The sequence below is a fragment of the Natator depressus genome, chromosome 13 (assembly GCF_965152275.1).
Source record: "Natator depressus isolate rNatDep1 chromosome 13, rNatDep2.hap1, whole genome shotgun sequence".
NCBI lineage: Eukaryota > Metazoa > Chordata > Testudines > Cheloniidae > Natator > Natator depressus.
The window spans coordinates 23,866,129-23,885,477 of record NC_134246.1 but is presented as its reverse complement, the minus strand read 5'-3'; the positions used below and the strand labels follow the sequence as shown (position 1 = coordinate 23,885,477).

The 19,349-nt window shown below is 42.9% G+C and overlaps 1 protein-coding gene across 5 annotated transcripts in view; it reads right to left on the bottom strand.

Moving 5' to 3' along the window:
* The window catches only part of PTPRT (protein tyrosine phosphatase receptor type T), a 720,698-nt gene that overhangs the window by 168,730 nt on the left and 532,619 nt on the right, over window positions 1–19,349 (bottom strand). For all 5 annotated transcript variants that reach the window (XM_074970228.1, XM_074970229.1, XM_074970231.1 and 2 more), the window contains exon 10: window positions 1,604–1,805. In XM_074970228.1, the coding sequence (XP_074826329.1) occupies window positions 1,604–1,805 (202 nt within the window). The remainder of the gene's footprint in view (window positions 1–1,603; window positions 1,806–19,349) is intronic.

Here is a 19,349-nt window from a genome sequence, read left to right as displayed (position 1 = left end):
GGTTTCTATTAGTAGTTCTGCCACTGACTTATTTTGAGGCCTTGTGCAAGTCACTAACTTCCCTATTCCTTTGACTTTCTCCCATCTATAAAATGATGATGATTTTATGGGGGAAATGAATCTCCGAAATTTTTATATAAGAAACTCTATATTAAGGAAGCATTTAAATAAAAAGCTTGTTATAGAACAATTGCCTTAACTATGAAGTATTATTTGTATTTCAATATTTTCTAGAGATGCACAGCCTATTGTGCCAGATGCTTTACAGGCATAGAAAAAACCTGTGCTGGCCTCAGAGAGTTTACAATCATATTTTAAGACAAGAAAAAATTGGTGAAAAAAACACACACTGTGGAAGGACTGGGTAACAATAACAGGGAGTGTAATTCAGTGATCAGTATTTGCATTAGTTACCATGCATGTGTATGGGACATACCAGTTTTCCCTTACACGTAAAATATGAAATAGCTCAGCAAATGTTGGCTTTTTGGCAACCACTGAATAGTAACATAATTACTACACAACTGCTTGGTGTTGACTACTTTAGGGACCATTGAAGTCAACAGGAGTTTTGTCACTGACTTCAGCAGGAGCAGAATTGGGCCCTTAATAGTTACCAAGAGCCTTCTCCTCTGAAGCTCCTGCTGTCTTTAACAGCCTTCCTGGGTACACCTGCCTTGGACTCTCCATCTTTTCTCCAGTCCCATTTAGAAAAAAAATTACCTTTCTCCTTGTTCATACCTCTCCATTACCCTCTCCTTCTGATATTACTTAACTAGCTCTATTATCACTCTCTGTGAAGTGTTTTGAAGATATAAGACCACATTTTCAAAGGATTCTCTAAAACTAGGCACCCAGTGTAAATGTACACTCATAGCCAGTTGCTGGAAAAATGAATGATGTCATCTAACATATTGTCTGCATCCACAAATCAGATATTTATTATTAGGTACTATTTTCACACCCCCATCAAATGTGGATGCTGGGGGGAGCCCACTTTTAAAATTTGCCCCACAGAGTTTGTATGGTGTTGAAATTATCATCGTCATTATTAATATGGGATACAACTATAAATTCCCTTATTAAATCCAAAAGACAAATGGTATTTACACAGTTGCTCCAAACTTGCTTTAAAATGCCTAAGCACTCAACACACCCGTACAGTAATATGCAGTTATAGGCATTGATCAGGCACTTACAACAGGACTAGCCCTGGAATGCCCAAAGCCATGTTGCCCGGGTGCAGCTGGATAGGCAAGTAAGCAGCAATGAACCCTTAAAGAGTCCACCCTTTTATAACTTATCTATCGGAACCTGTGTGACTATAGTCACTGCTTCTCGAATTCCTGTCTTTGCTGAAACTCGTTAGAACCACCTTTGATCACTGGGGCTTTTCTTCAAAGATTTCCATCCTGTATTTACACAGACTTCAGATCATATATATTCTTCAGCCAAGCTAACTTAACCCTTTATGGACCTATCTTATCTTGCAGACAGAGATACTACGCCAAGTCATTTTTTCTTGCTTTATTAGTTTGCTCACTTTGGATCTACAAAGGACGAACCAAGGCCAGGCCTCTTCCCTTCTCCCCCAGTGCCATACCTGAAATCTTAGTTGCGATCCGTGTTGTGATGGGAGGTCCGAAGCCCTTCACTGTGCTGGCTTTGATGGTGAACGAATAGGTAGTCCCTGGATATAATCCTACAAAGAGGTGGTGAGTTTCATTCCTTAGTTTGAAGATCTTTCCCCTCTGGCTGGACAAGTCAGCACTGGGATCCAAGGACCCAACAGCCTTGTATGTAATCTGCAAATAAAGAACAGATAGAGTCATGGTGATTGTGTTGATATCAGGATTGTCAGGCAAAAAAACAGACGCAGTTTCATTATCTTCTGTGAATCGGTTTTTACTTGGAAGCTGGAGATCCAAGCATGATGTTTCATCAAAGCTCACTTAATAGAGGGCCTGATTTTTCACTTCCATTACCAAGAGGCTCAGAGTGCAGCATAAACTGATTTAAGAACAATTTTTTTTAAAAGAAATCTCTTAATTTCTTCAGCCAAATTAGTCAACCTCAGGAATTTTACTAATATTTCTAGTGTAATTCCCTCCCCTCCCCCTTCCCCCTGTGATGTGAAAGGACTCGTGGGCAAATTTCCCATCAAGTATTTTTCCTGCCAGCTGGTGGCCTGATCGAAAGCCAGTTGAAGGTAATGGGAGTCCTTCTATTGACTTCAGTTGGCTTTGGATCCGGTTCTAAAACAGAAAGAATTCCTGATCCAGAGAGAACATTCTTTTAAGAACATGAAATACTGTGAAGGCATTACACAAATTCCCCCTCTCCTTGCCTGTGTTTTTGAGACTGTTTCAGGCTGATTTTTTTACTGGCTTTATCCTTGGTTTTCATGGTTTGTGTATGAGTGCTGTCCCTGATTTCCACCTCAGAGTGTTGGCAGCAAGGTATGGATCCAGACAGATATTCATGGGTACATATATTGCTAGTGATAACGCATTTTTAGAGAAATACAGGCCCAAAGCACACCTTTGAAATTCTGTCTGAGTTCCATTATGCCTACCAGTGGCAACTCTGTGGATATACAGACATTCGAGGTAAAACTCATGACTTATTTACCAGCCAATTCCTTCCTTATGTTTCAAATTCAATCCAACAGTGGCTCAGTTTCAACTGAGCTGTCAATATAATATACTGTACTCTAGTGCTCCCCTAACCTTTCCTGATATTACAAGATCCTTGCTTATTTGTAATGAAACACTATGAATAAATCAATGTATGTTAATATAGCAAGTCTTCAAATTTTTATAAAGGTCTTCATGAGAATCTAATTCCTGTCTTTGCCAGAATTAGAAATTAGGTTTTGAAAATTCTAAGTCCCTTGTACTATGGCAGGAGCAAAATGTTGTATTCTGAAGAAAAAACAAATATATAATGTTAAAAAAAGGAGTATCTCATAACGGGCTGGAAAGCAGACAGGCTGATTCTTATCAGCACCATGCAGAAGCAGCAAATAACACTGTTATTTAGACAGAGGCAGATCACAAAAGGGAGAGCTGACACCCAAAGACTAGGTTGGATTACAGGGAAGAAGAGTGAATTCCACCAGGGTCCATAATGATACAGAGCAGCAAGAACTGAGGAGAGTGGCACCCTCAAAAGCAGCATTATTAAATCAGCTTGTCAGTATTTTCAATTTAAAGTCACTATTTTCCCAAGGAGCTATACATTGCCATTTAATTTCTGGCTACTTACCAGCAGTTGGCTATACAGAGTCAGGTCTCAGGACAAAGGTCATTTAAAAGAAAACAAACACTGGAAGCAGAACACTTTATTCACCTTTGGGGGTGGTGCAGAGGGAACAATTGCAGCTGCCTTAACAAAACATTTTCAAAGAGGGAGAGGAAGAGAACGTTAAGTAAAACACTGTTAGGTTCTGAGGAAAAGATCATAGCCCTGGCTCTGCTACAGAAGTGGCAAATTTAAAAAATAAAATGTATTCATTCAGTGTTTAGTTTTGAGTCACAAGCAGGAGAGACTGTTAACCTCTTGGAACCTGCATGCTGTGTTTACACTAATAAAATGTAGAAACAGCATTTTTAGAATGGTCTTCAAGGGCTGAGTAGGAGTTCGGGGATCAGGAAATTGGGAATAGGATAAGGAAATTTCCAGCTCTAGGTCACTGAAAATCATGCCCATATGATGGCCAGCCAGTATCCTTTGTGAATTCAGTTAGTGGGCTCAGTACAGGTCTTAACAGACTGCCTGAGTGCAACAATTCAATTCACACAGACCATCACATTTCCATCAGATGGTATTGACTTTTGATAACATTAGCAGGGAGACCACAGAGGAGAAGTGGAGGAATCTTGCACTACACCTGTCCTTCATCTGTGGATAAATAGAAGAGGCTACTCATCAATAATCCATCGATCTTCATTTTTTACAATTAACAAACAAAGAAAACAAAAAAGAAATCAGATACTTAAGGCAAATGAAACTCCAGCAATATTTTCAATAAAACATAAGTGATGGAGCTTTACAAGTCAGATTCTGCTCATTAGAGTCTGCACAGAAGACTTCCATGGGGGGCACACAAACTACAGAGGAACTCAACTTGTGAAGCCTAGAACCTGATTCAGAGTTGAATCCAAGATTCACCACAGTTTTGGTAGGGAGTAAGCAGCATTCAAGAGGGAGGGCCTGTTTCAGATTCAGGGTTGCAGTTTAGGCAAATTAGAAAGAGAAGCCCTACCAACAAAAGTTTTGATCCAGATCAGAATCTGTTGTTTCCCAGAGGCGTGGGCTTTCTGGGGTGGGGTGGGGAAAGGGGATTATTTTTGGTATTACTGTAGGACCCACAGGACCTAAAGGATAAAGGTCACACTCTACAAAGCACTGTAGAAACATAAAGAGGAACCAATCCCTGCCCCAACAAATTGAAGACAGAGAGGGAGTACAGGGTAATAGTAATACATATATGTTTCTGCACAGGTGAGCTGTGGGCACAGTTTATAGGTAGCATTATTTTAATGTTAAGTAAATATAATAGCATCAGTAGATATGGCTCGACATCTGCCTACCTATTGTCAGTTGGTTTAGGTTTAAACCCTTCTCTGCTGTCTACACTAAAAACCTTGAACTATGGGAGTGGGTTAGGAATGCATATAGGGCACCAAACTGAGAACCAGAGGGCCCAGTTTCTACTCACAGTTCTGCCACAGACTTATTGTGGGACCCTGGGCAAGTCACTTCTCTCTAGACTTCAATTTTGTCATCCGTAAAATGGGAGTTATGATATCCACACCTTTTAAAATGTTTGAGATAGATGGATGAATAGGATTATTTCATGGCTAAATATTGATATTTAATCAGCAAACTCAACGGTGAGCAGTGAGGCAAATGTAACACTGAAAACAAGGCTCTGTTTGATTTGAATGAGACACAACTCCTCTCCCAGCTCAGGCAGATCAGCAACGTTTTCATTCCTCGGAAATGCGACTTCTGCCTTTTAAAGTAAGCGACAGAATGCTAGCACTAAGGCAGAGCCCGACATAATGCTGGAAGGCACTGCACAACACCTTCCCACATGGCTCTCCTACTGCACCTCAAATCTGCAACTGGAGTCTCAGCTGTCTACACTGCTATGCCAAAGCAGCTTCCATCTTGCTTGTAGTTTCTGTTCCAGTCCTGGTCTACACTGCTCTGCCAGCATACCTCAGTCCTGACCAGCAGCCTACCCTTCTACTCCAGTACTAGGCTATCCACATACAACTCAGAAGCATACCTCATTGATGACATGCAGCTTCCTGCGATTGCAGTCATGAGTGTTTCCTGATCGGAGACTTCAAAGTGTGTGACTTCAAATGGGTTCGTGTTGCAAACAGAAGATAGTCTATAATGTCATCTTACTTTTCTATAGAGCGTTTCATGCAAACAACCCCAAATCTCTTTACAAACTGTACAAGCCGCTTAGAATCTACATGAACCCATTACTGAATGCAGACCACCAAAATGACTTCATTTCTGGGCAAAGCTTCATAATGTGAAAGGCTCCTGCAGTGACTGACTACATCCTCCCATCCCTTTCCCCTTAGCATTCCCCTTCACAGGTAGGAAGGGAACAACACATGTTTATTTCCGTGCTGAATCTAGACTGTTTGCAATGCCACTGATGTACCAGAAGCTGGGTTACTGGATTTTAGACCATGCCAAGTCAGGTTGACAAAAGAGACAGCACTTGTGTGCAATCTGGAAGTGCCGAACTGGGAATAATCACATGGAATCAAGAAATGGAAAAATGTAGTCTGAATAAGAAAACTGCCTAACAGTGTGACCAGTTAGACCAGTGGTCCCTAAACTGTGGAGCATGCCCCCCAGGGGTGGGTGGGGGTTGCAGAGGAATGTTTGGGAGAGCATATGGCAGGGCCCAGGTCAGCCCCCATGGGGGGCAGGGTGTGGGGAGGAGTGGAGAGGGAGCCCAACCCAGCCCAGCTCTGGCCCCAGCCAAGCTCTGGCCCCAGCCACAGCTCCTGTCCAGCCCCTCCTTCACCCCAAGCCCAGCTCTGCCCTCATTCACTCTCCACTCACAAGTCAGCTCCACCTCTAACCCCAGCTCCTCCTCCATCCCCAGTTCAGCCCCCAGATCTACCTTCTGCCCAAGCTACTCTGCTGAGCCAACTGTGCAGTAATGGGGATGGGGGGGGAGGGAGAGGGGAGAATGCAACAGGAAAAGTTTGGGCACCATTGAGTTAGACTATGGAGTAGTTTCTTAAGGGAAGTGGGGGTTGCTCCGCCCATGAATCATTTACAGACAAACTGACACATGGAGATCACACTATAGGTAACAACCCTGCGCTGGTCCAGGGATGGACTGGATAGCTCTGTCCAATCTCTAATAACTGTGGGGTCAAATCCATCTCCTCTCATTCCTCTGCAAACAAGGAAAGGATCAGAAGCAGCAGAACAAGTGTCATCTTACTCTACCTACAGCACATGTGGGGAGAGGCTACTACATAGGGAATCTTTGCAGGGGCTCCACACCCTCCGCACACCCGAAAGCTGTGATTCCGAGAAGTTCTTTCCTCACCTCAACAAGAGAACATTTGGGGTTGTGGTGGCAGCCCTAGGCTGTGGAGTGACTCTGCTGCCACTTGTGGTCTTGGGTGAAGAATTCCATGGCCCTGACTGCTGTGGTTCTAACCACAGTTATCATCAATTCAGCTGAAACACAGTATAGCCAAGGGCAACATACAAAGGAAACCTAAGTAATTCTTGGGTTCCCTTTCACTGAGCTAATAAATATGTTTTATACGTTGAACCAACCCTAATAGTTTAGAAGTGTATCAATGAGAAGTAATAAATCAGATGGAATAAGAGAAGACACACAGATAAGTAACAGTCATGTTCCCACCACAATATGAGGAATGGAATACTGAATCAGGTACTCAACTGACTGGCCAAAAATTATTTATTCTGGGTGTGTGCTGAGGAGTGTCAAGGTTCTGTTGAATTTAGCGTAGGGCTACACTGTGCACAATGTATGCGACCAAAGAGCATCCCAATGCCAGAGGGCAAGTGGCTCCATGATATCTGGTAGAGAGTTTCAGATAAACTATATTTGATATGTGTCATGTAAGGTAGCCTTGGAAAAATAACACCACACTGATCATTAATATTCTTGCAGGACACATGTTTAATAAACACCCAAGGGACCATACAAATATGAAGGAAATATTGGGCTAAAATGTGTTTACCAGACAAGTCTGGGGAGTGGGTAAGTTGACACCTCCAGCCAGGTGTAATCATTCAATTGGCCATCTCATGTCAAGTGGCCATTCATTCCCATCAGAGACAACAGAAACAGATCAATTTACAGTATAGCAAACACCAGCAGGGAAGAAACCACCATGGAACATCCTTCACCACCAGACTCCACGTCCCGTTCTTCACATTTGAATGAACTTTATTTTATTCGGGGAAGGAGGGGGTGGGAATGTTTGGAGGAATCTATTTCAAAGGCTCACTGCACTATAAAGAGAGGGGCAAAGAACCCCACTTAAGATGACAAAGAAACCGAGCCTTTGTCTTTGGGGAGAGACTTTAACAAGAGGGGTGGTCAGCCATCTTGCTGGAAGAAGTGTGTGGTAAGAATCTTACCCAACACCTAGACAATAGCTTATTAAAGTCTTAGCATTACAAGGCATTTGCGCTTTTATTCCACTTAGCACACACAACTTTTGTGAAGATTAGTTAAAGTCTGCACCATCCTTCTAACACTAAGTGCTACAAAACCAGCAAGTATTATTATTCCTAGCTTTAAAACATAACATGCTGACTTATGATGGAACATTTGATGCTTTCTTGCAATCCGACTTCACCATCAGTGACCCCATGAGTGGTGTGCTTTCTTTATATATCTGTAGGCTTTCAATTAAAGTTCAAGGTTTTCCTCTGTATAGTACAATCAAATTCGATACTATTGTGCGTTATTCCTTATAATCCATCTCCCCATTGCCTTAGAACCTTAGTGCTGTCCCTTTGAACCAGGAAGTAGCTCCCTGTACATGTACACTTCTATTTATCTAAACAAACAAATCCATTTTATCACATACAAATCTTAGAACACACACTGTGTATGTCTACACTGCAATGCAAGCCCAGGGTTCAAACACAAATCTTAGTAACCTGGGGCTCAGACCCAGGAACCCCCACGGATGGAAGGTACAAGCCAGAGTTAAGCCATGACCCAAGTGTGCCACTGCACTCCATAATGTTTTATGGAAATATGCTTATGAGTGTGAATATGATGTAACTGGAATATGCTTTATGCAAAAGGTCTCTTGTAACGTATCATTACAAAGCTTATGACCTACTGAGTGTGTTCATCCCATTTGTTTGCATGCATTATGTCTATGTCCGGAGACAGGAGAATAAGGTACAAACTTGTATTACTGATGTAAACATATTAAGTGGAAGCCATTAACGGTGCTTCAGAATCAGTGACCTGTAAAATGGCTCTGTTTACTTGCAAACCTTCCTGGGTACATGCAGGCCAGTCCTGGAAGAATGGAGGCTGGGGTCTCAAAGGACATGTGAACATGTCACCTGATACTGGAATCCATCTGAAACATGATGCTTTTCCATTTAGAAGGAGGGGTGGGGACCCAGAGAGACAAAAGATTCCCATCTTGTGCCAAAGCTATACAAGGGGGTGGAACAGACAAAGGGGCTGCCAGTCATGAGAACACCCCTGCTTTCCACCTAAGATGTCTGCTGGAACTAACAAGGACTGTACCAGGGAAAGGATTGGGCCGAGACTAGGAAGAAATCTAGTCTGTGAAAGAAGCTTATTGGAACATCTCTGAGGGTGAGATTTACCTGTATTCAGTTTCTTAAATGTATTAAGCTTAGACTTGCGTGTTTTGTTCTATTTTGCTTGGTAACTTACTTTGTTCTGTCTGTTATTACATGAAACCACTTAAATTCTACTTTTTGTACTTAATAAAATCACTTTTGTTTATTAGTAAACCCAGAGTAAGTGATTAACAACTGGGGGAGCAAACAGTTGTGCATATCTCTCTATCAGTGTTATAGAGGGCGGAAAATTTATGAGTTTACCCTGTATAAGCTTTATACAGAGTAAAATGGATTTATTTGGGGTTTGGATCCCACTGGGAACTGGGTGTCTGGGTGCTGGAGATAGGTGACCTGCTGAGCAGTTTTTGGTTTAAATCTGCAGCTTTGGGGGCGTGGACCAGACCTGGGTCTGTGTTGCAGCAGGCTAGCGTGTCTGGCCCAACATGGCAGGGTTCTGAATTCCAGGCTGGCAAGGAAAATGGGCTTAGAGGTAATTTCAGCACATCAGGTGACAGTCCCAAGGGGGTCTCTGTGACAGAACCCGTCACACAAGGTTCAAGCCCTATTGGTCTGAAGCGCAGACACAGCCCCACTAGATTCGTGCTCTGGTTGTATGCCAAAAGAATTTCACAAGCCAGCTTTCTTTGTCCTCTGTACAGTCAGGATTGGTGAACAGTTAACTTCCCCCCACGCTGAACCACAAACAAAGGGATAGAGTGGCCACATTTTGGAAGGGCACCAGGAAGTCTTTAATATGGGTGGTTGGACTTGGGCCCACATCATGCAGCATAGATGCTGGAGCCCCAGGTTGGGGCCCAGGGTTCAACAATTCTTAACCTGGGGTTGCAAATGAGTGTAGATACTCAAACCCTAGGTTAACAAACCAAGGATCTGCTAACCCTGTGCTTACATTGCAGTGCAGACATACCAACTGAGACATACCATGCAAGGGGTTAACATTAACTCTTTCACAATGGTAGTTGTGAAATGAGTTTCACATACTCAGCAAGATATATCACAGCAGATCATGGGTGGCACAAATTACTTGCATTGGAAATAATGGTTGGTATCAACATGCAATATACACGAAGTGGCTGTTGCAATATCTAGATGATCATAGTGGTGCCTTTTGCCCTTAAAATCTAGTCATCAAAACAATTTGAGAGCCTTGGACTTGTGCTTGTTTGTACTGTATAAATAAATAACAATAATATATCTAATAAATAATCTGGTTCAAATCAACAGCGTTGATTAATATATTTGACCATAACATACTAAGGTAAACTTAAACAAAATGCATTTCTAACCTGTATGTAAAAATGAGAGTAGTCTACCTGAAAACCAAAACACAGCAAACTCTTTCAAACAAGCTCTACAAAAACTATCATGAAAATTTACCTGCCCAGTCACAAATTCTACTCACCTATCCTTTACTAAAAATTACCAGTGCTATATTTCAACTCCTTTGTTAAACAACATTAAACAAACCCAGAAAACAGAATTTTACAAGGCACATATTCTCTCAAAACATATTAAATATCAAATATTAGGATCTTAAACTCCCGCCCCCAAAGTGCGGTTTCTGAACACAGAAATGCAAACCAGATAGCAGAGCTGTTAAATATCGTTGCTTTAAATGAAACATTGCTTTGTAAATCCATAGTACAATTTTAAAATCGTTTTGCTGTTTAACTGTCACCCAGTGTAACAAATTCTGAGAAGCTGTAGCACATCTGAACCATGTAAATCCATTGACTATGCCCCATGTCTCCTGAAAGTTTTATGTGCATCTTTTTTTTAAATACAGCCCAGCCAACCATCCTGTTCCCCACTAAAACAACAGACTCCTTGACTTCTGAGAACACCTTTGAGCTGAAAGTAAGGAGCAAATTTTTATTAATGCCCCAAGACTGACATCATCTTGTGATATGGACAATTGAGGGGTTGGGACTAGGGAAACTACTATTCATGACCTTGCCAGGATCCGAACTCAAATCTCCAGGGACTGCCTTTCACTTTACTGCGTTGCGGGGAAAATAAACCAATTCCTGACTTGTAGCTGTTTTTGAAAACACTCCTCTCATGTGTACCTAGAGTCAAGACACTGGAAACAGGACTAGTTTATACATTTTTTTTTCATAACATTGTACGTGCAGAGTCACTGGTGGAATAGTTGTGGTGATGGACTCCCTATAAAAGGGGCATAGGGTATAAGGATCCCCTGATGACTGTCATCGGTGTCAGTTCTTTCACTCTCATACACTGCTAGCATCAGACAGGAAGAAGGCAACCTTTTAATTCAGATGGAACAGTTTGTTAGCTCACACATTCACATACTGGACTCACCTCCACAGTCCCCCCCGCCCGGAAATCGGATACCTCCAACACACATAGAAACTGACACACCTGCAGGTAGCCTGCCATTAGCTGATGGAAGCAGAAACATTGAAACATGAAGATGAGACGAAGGAAATCACTAATGACATCATATGAAGAGTACAATCTTCATGAGGGGGGCACGTAATCCAAAGCTTTTTGATATGCGCTGGGTAACTTGCCGTACACAACTCACCCCAAAAGGATGTGCACGGAACACCTGCTCTATTTTCAGTTTGCATTGTGTGAACACATGGCAGCAGTTTGCTGAGAACTGCGGGCACAGAATTCTCGGGGGGTATCCCAGAATACTTTGCTTTGTTGTGTGCAGGCTCTGACTCGTGTCTCGGCTGGAGAGTGCTATAATTGTGTAGAATCTTGTCCAGTTTATCAAAAAATAGACAGGTCACACGTCCTCAGCCAGATTGTCTTCTTTTGTCCCTTATTTCAATGTACTTTCCCCTGAGCTGCTTGCTCTTTATTGGGCATTGGTCAGCGTCCCAGTCATGATACCTTGCAGGCATCTGCTTTGCAATGTCCACAAAGAGGTCTTTATTTCAGTGGCTGGCCACAGAAGCTTCCTGAACCAATGCTTCTCTCTATATAGCGATGAGATCCAGGGTTTCAGCACTGCTCCAAGCATCTATGCAAATCATGTTATGGGGTTGTGCTTGTATTTCAAGAATGCCAATACACTGGGATCCAGAAGCAAACAGACAAAATCTGGCTCTGTGCCAGCTTTTAAAGCGGGAGAAGGGTCATCCTGGGAACTCAACACCAGAGCTGAGAGGGCCCACAGGTAAACAGACAGGCCAGCAACAGGTCAAGCTGCAAGGACTGTGGGATAGCAATTGGAAGCATGCAAAAAAGGGGTGCGCAGCAATTGTGTCCACATAAACAATAGATCAAACTAATTCAATTCCGAGCATATGTAGTCCACTTTGGAAGAGGATTCCAGAGTTCATAATTAACATGGAGTTGGCAGACAGTGATGGATTGCGTCGTGTGTATGCAAGTGTTTTCAAATTCTGATCCAGTTTAAAACCACAGTGTAGACAAGCCCAAAGTGAACTGCACATCAGTGATAGCTTTTCTCTCTCTCGTTCTCTTTTTTTTAAATAAAGGTGTCTCTCAGTATGAGACCCTGCTGACCAGAGAACTGCATGTTGCTGCTGCTTCCAACTGCAGGTGCAATTCTTTCCCTATTGGAATCAACTCTATCTAGCCAGAAGGATAACTGGCGACCTTAGCTATGTGAACTATGAAGGTGCAGGGCCCTCCAGGGGCCCAGCACCAACACAGCTATACTCTGCCAGGCAGAGCACTCCCCTCACTTCCAAGCTTGTGGTCCCACCTGACTCCTGTCCACAGACTACAACCATCAATAATTTCCCCAAGCCCTTTCCTACGCTACATGCCTCAGTGCCTCTCCATGGCTTCTCACTCCATGCAATGGGGTCAGAGTCCACAAAGTTTTAGAAGCAGGTGAGCAGGAAGGTTTTCACAGCCTAAGCCTGGGTTCATGTAGGTAGGAGACTCTTTAGGGTACATATGTCATAGGCATGTAGATTTGGGGACCTGGGTATCAGTGGTGGAAAACTGCATGGATCCTCATGTGCTATGTTGCACAGGAACTGCAAAAACTAACCCAGCCCTCTACATAGGACAACCTGTACCTTGCCAACTCACCTAAGTTCTGCAGAACCTCTTAACTGAGAAGACCTTAGGCAACAATAAGGCGACTAATTTTTATTCTTGCTTCACATATTCCACTCCATGCTGTAATAAATCCTATAAACCAATCCCTACGTGACATCCCCCCAAATATAAATTAATAAAAATAAATTGAGTTTTGGAAGCCTCAGAGAAAAATCCTGGAACTTGAAGGTGACAAAATATAGTTCCTTTGTTTTGCATGAAGTTGGATGTGTCACTGCATTGGGAATGCAGCGTTTCCTGGGCGAACTCTAATGTGTGGCTCTAACGTAAGTGACTCTTCTGCAGCTGAGTGAAACTCTGTGGCATCACTTTTGTGGGGAATTTCCTGTGAATTCAGTTTGTCTGAACATCCCCCCTCAACCTAAGCTTCAGGTTCCAATGAACCCATAAACTCAAGTGTGGGAGGCGGGCAAAACTTCAGAGCTTCAGCTAGTTTCCCAGTGAAACCAGATGAATCCATATGTTTTGCCATAGAGTTAACACTGACATATGAACCAGGCTGGGTCCCTTCACAAGACTCAAGAACCTTAGGAACACTTTTGGAGAACCTGAGATGAGTTTGCAACAGTGAAAAGCATTCCTAAGAACAAAATGAACTTCAGGTTTCATGGCAAACCACGCAAAAGCACTAGGTATTTCCCAAAGGACTGCCTTCCCTTTCCTCTTACAGGCTGGACCCTCAGCACAGTGGGTAGCAGTAGGCTTGGCAGGGGTGCAATCACAAGATGCTAGATAAAACTGAACACACCCCAGGAGATTTAGATCAGTTCCAAATCCACAGGTATCCACACCCCAAAGACCACCACCACAATTAACACTAGCTGGTCCCTAGCTGATCTCAGGAGACTGGACTAGGCCCTGGAGTCTGACTTACCCTTCCTTCCCTAGTGACACCCCCCTAAAGGCAGGGATTGAAGCACATTAACACAGTAGAATGAGGAAAATTTACCCAGCAATGCCTGTGCACTACCTATTCTCCAGATTAAAAGAGAAAGCTTCTGTTTCCAACACCCTCCATCAGTCTGACATTTAATTAAGAAATGAAAACCCACCCACATCTACTAGACAGATTCTCACTCATGGCTCTTCTCCAAACTTCACTTTCTTGGTGAAACACCACGGCACAGACGATTAAACTCTTTGGAGGAGATTAAAGTAATACAGAGAGGAAAATCAAGTAGATTTAGGCATACAAAGTAATGTAATTGCCATCTGCAACTCAACGGTAAAGAACGATTACAAACTAATGAGACAGATCCACAACTTTTATTATACTGATTTGTTGTATGAATTTTACATCTTTTGGCTATAAATTCCACATCTCGTCTTGGCAAAGTAATAGTATCAGCAGATAATTATAGCTCTCCTCCTCACTTTCTATCGAGCACACACTCATGCAAACACACTTCATACATATTGTATTTTAACACCACTTTGCTATAAGTGTCATTTTCTTTGTTGGGCTCTCACCTCTTCCTATATATAACTTCTGCCCCTGTGCTCCCCGTAGCATCACTCTCTTCACCATAACACCACCTCCTAACATTTAACACTCAGGTCCTCATGGCTAGTATCATAATGAGTGAAGTGTACCCACTGAGGGAGGGAGGTGATTATAAATAACCAATAAGTTATCAAAAGGGTCTGGGTGTGGACGACACATCAGATTTAACAAACATCAAGTTCCTGTCACCACAGGTTCCATTCCTGGAATTGTAGTGGTAGGGCTCAGCCCTATTTTCTTCTAAGGCAGACAAATATCGAGTGCTTGTCTACATGAACAATTAGTCCACAGCAAGGTGGGGTGTGAATCTACCCCACTCTAGCCTGCCATGCCCTAACTGTTCATGTGCACCCTGCTGACATGCACCAACAGTTATTTGTGGTCTTTGATCTAGTCCATGGATGTCACATGGGCCGCTGCTGTTTGCTGATTGGGCCGTGGGTTCAGAACCACTGATCTAGTGCCATTTCAAAAAGGACTGGCTCAAAGCGCATTAACAAACTGTTAACGAGTGTCAGCAGGGTGAACTTGGACAGTTAGTCCCTGGAAGGCTAGAGCAGGGTAGACTAACACCCCAACTTGCCATGCACTCAATGTTCATGTAGACAAGCCCTTATTTCCTTTACCTCCATTCATAGAATTATATTCTGACCTCTTTTACATGGGTTCACAGCATGGGAAGAAGTGGAAGGGAGCCCTCCCCCCTCCTCTTGTGCTCTGTAAGAAATGCTAGTCACTCCAAAAGGGCTGAAGCAGAGGCACCCCCCCTTTCCCTGCAAAAGCAGGGGGCTGACACATAGACTGTGCCTCTTTTAAGTGGGCAGAGGCCTCCTGCCTCCATTCCCCCATAGTCCCTGGACACATTCTGCTTAGAGCCGATCACAGTAGGCAGCCTCACTCCAGCTATTGCCCCTAGGCAGGTGTCCCTCTAGACGTCCCATGATACAGCAGTGGCTGGTAAAACCACAGTCCGTCCAGCCCGTAGTGCATAGTTTATAAAATGGATTAAAATATCAGCCCATGTTGCCAGAGTTCCCCTTACTTGTACTGAAACAGGCTGTCATACAAAATGGTCAGGTGAGGCAATCCCCATGTCCCACTCATGGCCTCTAAGAGAGGATCCCCGAGAGTGACAAATGTTGAGTCAGAAAAAGAACATCTCATTCCTAGAGGGATCCCAGTGAACTTTACAAACTGGTTTAAAAATGACATAGGAATTCCTCTACCCATCACTGAAATGCAGACCCCTCATGAGGCAGAAAGTGGAATTTGTTTAACAGCACAACTCTGCAAGGTACAGAGCACCTTCATCACCACTCAGTACCTCACAGAATCAAGCCCAGCACAGTACAGCAAGACCACACAACAGATTTGTTCAGAAGCGGTATATCACATACAAGTTACAACTACAATGGATTTTTCAAAAGGAAGAACACAACTATCCCTCATTAGAATTTGGCCAGGTCACAGGTTAATCCCTTATTTTTCCCCAAAAAGTGCTATGGAGATCTTTAATGAACACAAATTGTGTGGAGTTTGGTCATACCTCATCTGATTAAATGTATCACAACTCCCCCTGCTAGCAATAAATATAATCTGCAGGAGACCCCAACTAAACAAAGCATTTAAGCATAAGTCCATTGTTATCCAGAAAAGCATTTAAACATATCTATTTAAGCCTCATTGAAGCCAAGAGATTTTAAGCTCATGATTAAGTACTTTGCTCAACAGGGACAGATGACTGAATCAGGGCCATATAGCATCTTTCATCAGTAGACAAAGGACTTTGCTGAGGTTGATAAACACCACTATCCCCATTTTGCACGTGTGGAAACTGATGTAAAAAGCCAACCTTCATCCAAAATTCACACAGCAAGTCCATGGTAGAGCTAGAAATAGAGCCCAGTTTTCCTGACTCAGTCTGGAACTCCATCCTTTGGACCATATACTGCCTGCCATGCTGATGTCTGTTATCCCAAACCTCATTTTCACATTAACCTTTTGTCTTGCTCTAATTTCTTTCAGATCAATGAGATTTCCCTTTCCAGATGCACAGGCTGAAAATGAAACACTGGCATCTCTAGCATCCATGACTGAAATATGCAAGATTAGGCATATTTTGCTAATCGTCAAGTAATCTGACTGGTTGAACATATACACATGCTTCATGTACAATTATGTTCTGATGCTGACTGAGTTTGTCCCGGATGATGGAGTGGTCAAGTGCATAAAAGTGATCATTTCCTGGCACTGTCTGCTCAAAACAATAACTCTGTTTGCTGTTTGTACAGCCGTCTCTCAAGTTATACCATCAAGCTGTTCCATATTTGGGTTCTCCTTGCCATAAAAAAGATTGAGAAGAAGCTGTTCAGAGCAAGTGAAGGATTGAAATAGACTATGTAATTTCCCAACCCCATTTTTCAATTTTAAAAAAATGTATACCCACATACTTCCCATCTAAGGGTAATTCCCTGAAGTATAGGCTTGCTGGTTGTAAAGGGTTTGAAAACTGCTGCAAGCCAATCCATTCAAATTCAGCTTTAAGTAACAGAAGGGAAGACAAAGAAAACAAAACAAAACCCACAAATGCACCCTTGTCATAAATAGGAGGACAAGAACTTCCTTCTCATGCCACAGTAAAAATCCCTATTTTATTGTTCTATGAATAGCAAATAAATCCTCCCAACCTGCCTCTCCCAGCAAGCAAGCCAGGTTTGTTTCTGCTCAACTCTAGCAGAGAAATGGTCAGCCTTGGCAACTAGATAATGTGGAGTGAAGAAAATAAATCTTTATATGTAAATTTTTGGGATTTAGTGGTTAAGAGCTGTCTCACATATTGGTATTTATAGCAAGATGGAACACATTTTCCTGAGTAGTTACATGAAGGGAGACAAGGCTGTAGCCATGAATATTATTTAGCTGTTCACATGGTTTTAATTCGAATAAGAATACTCCTGCTGGCCCCGTCTTGGTACAACAGCTTCACTGTAGGAGAAACTAGGAGGGGGGAAAAACACTTTATATCAGCCATGCAAAACCGTCATGAAAATATATAGGCCCCGGCTCATCCAGGCAGTCTGTGCTCCCTCAGAAACTAGTGGAGAACTCAGCAGAAACTGGAGACCAATGCATAGGTCAGGGCACCCATGGCACCACAACCAGTCAGTTGGTTATGCTGATTGGAAAGGGGAACTCCTAGAAGCTTGAGAAAAGGATAGTCTGTGTGGATTATCTGAAATCCACAACAGTGGAGCCAGGAGTCCCTGCTGGGGTGCTCCGGAAATCCGGACGTGACACCCCTTTTAAGGATGTTTAAGAAACAATTTGTAACTGTCAGAGTGGATACCTACAGGAGCTGCCAATCAACTGAGCAAAGGAAACATAGTAAACTGGGTGTAGGTGTACCACAGGGACAATCCCTAGGCAGGCCAGTAACACACTTCCAATTTCCCCATTAGCAGGTTTACTAGATACTCTGGAAAAACAGGAATCCCACTCTGAGAGCCATTCCAGCTTCCTAGTCATGTTTCTTATTAAACAAAACTTTTCCCCCACAAACCTGGTTCGGAGCTGTGCTGCTGTGGAAGGGGATGTGCCAACAACTCTTTACCCAACCCAAACTGTCCCTGACTCTCTGTCTAAACCTCCTCCACATACTCTCACATCCTCCAAGCCCTGAGATGTGTGGTCTGGTTTTTCAGTTGAAAATCTGTTCAACCTACACCCCTCAGACCCTAACCCCAGGACAACCTCTCACCCTCTGCTACGAGGCTGCTGTTTTCTCCTCAGTCAAGGACATACTTTTTCCACTTAGTCTTCCCCCTTCTACACTAATATAATAGAAATATTTCAGCAGAAAGAAATGATTTTTGTGCATCATATTTCAGAGACCCTCTTTTAAAAGTGGTGTTTTTCTCCAGAAGGCTTTCATCCCAACTCTTAGACTATTTATGATTGTTACAGAAAGGCCAACAACTGACCAAGAATGTCAGGCCTGGCCAGCTGGCTTGTAAAAGTTACGCCAGTCACACACACTGTATGGGTCTTTGTCTTCAGGGAGTGTATCAGCACAATACTGGGGCGTCTCCCAGAAGCAACGTGTAACTGCTCCACCGCACAGCTGCAGAAAATGGACAAAGACTACCGCATTCTGGGCACATGCAGCTAAAGCAGCAAGTGCAAGAACTATGTCTGGCTTCCTTTAGGGTGGGGACAATGGGAAACAAAGAACAATAGCATAGCTGAGACGCTGAAGAGAAGGAGAGAGCACTCTGCCTGAATACAAGAGACAAATTGGAAGGGGTCGAAATCTATGAACTTTGGGGAGGTCTATAAGATGATGTGCCATGGCTCAGTAGTAAAGATGAACTAGATAGAAATAATCATAGCAGAAATATTACTTGATAAGATAGTGGTTATCAATCGGAAATGTGACTGGCTGATGAAAGTTAGAATAGTACTGAGCAGAGACTAAATATTTACTATTATATGTGGATAGACACCAAAGGCTGGCTGTAAGACAGAGAAGAAAGAGGAATTTCAGCTAGCCATAGACAAAGTGATACGTGAAGTATCACAAGCTAAGTACTGATTATCGGAGCAGATCTCACTAGACATGTTGGATAAAATAGTAAGGGCTTTGACAATTGTCATGGAGGATGAAGCTTTGGAACCAGAAATGAAGCTGGTGAGGATACCTTCGAGTTAGACAGAGCCTGTGCCCTGATTGTTGATGGTTCATACTTTGGAAAGAGGGGGAGCATTTAATTACATACAACAGCAGTGCCAACAGGTCCCAGACTGACTACTACCCGACATGACGAAATCTAAAAAAACATAAGAGACAGTAAAGTGATTCCGGGAGAGCAGACTGCAGAGC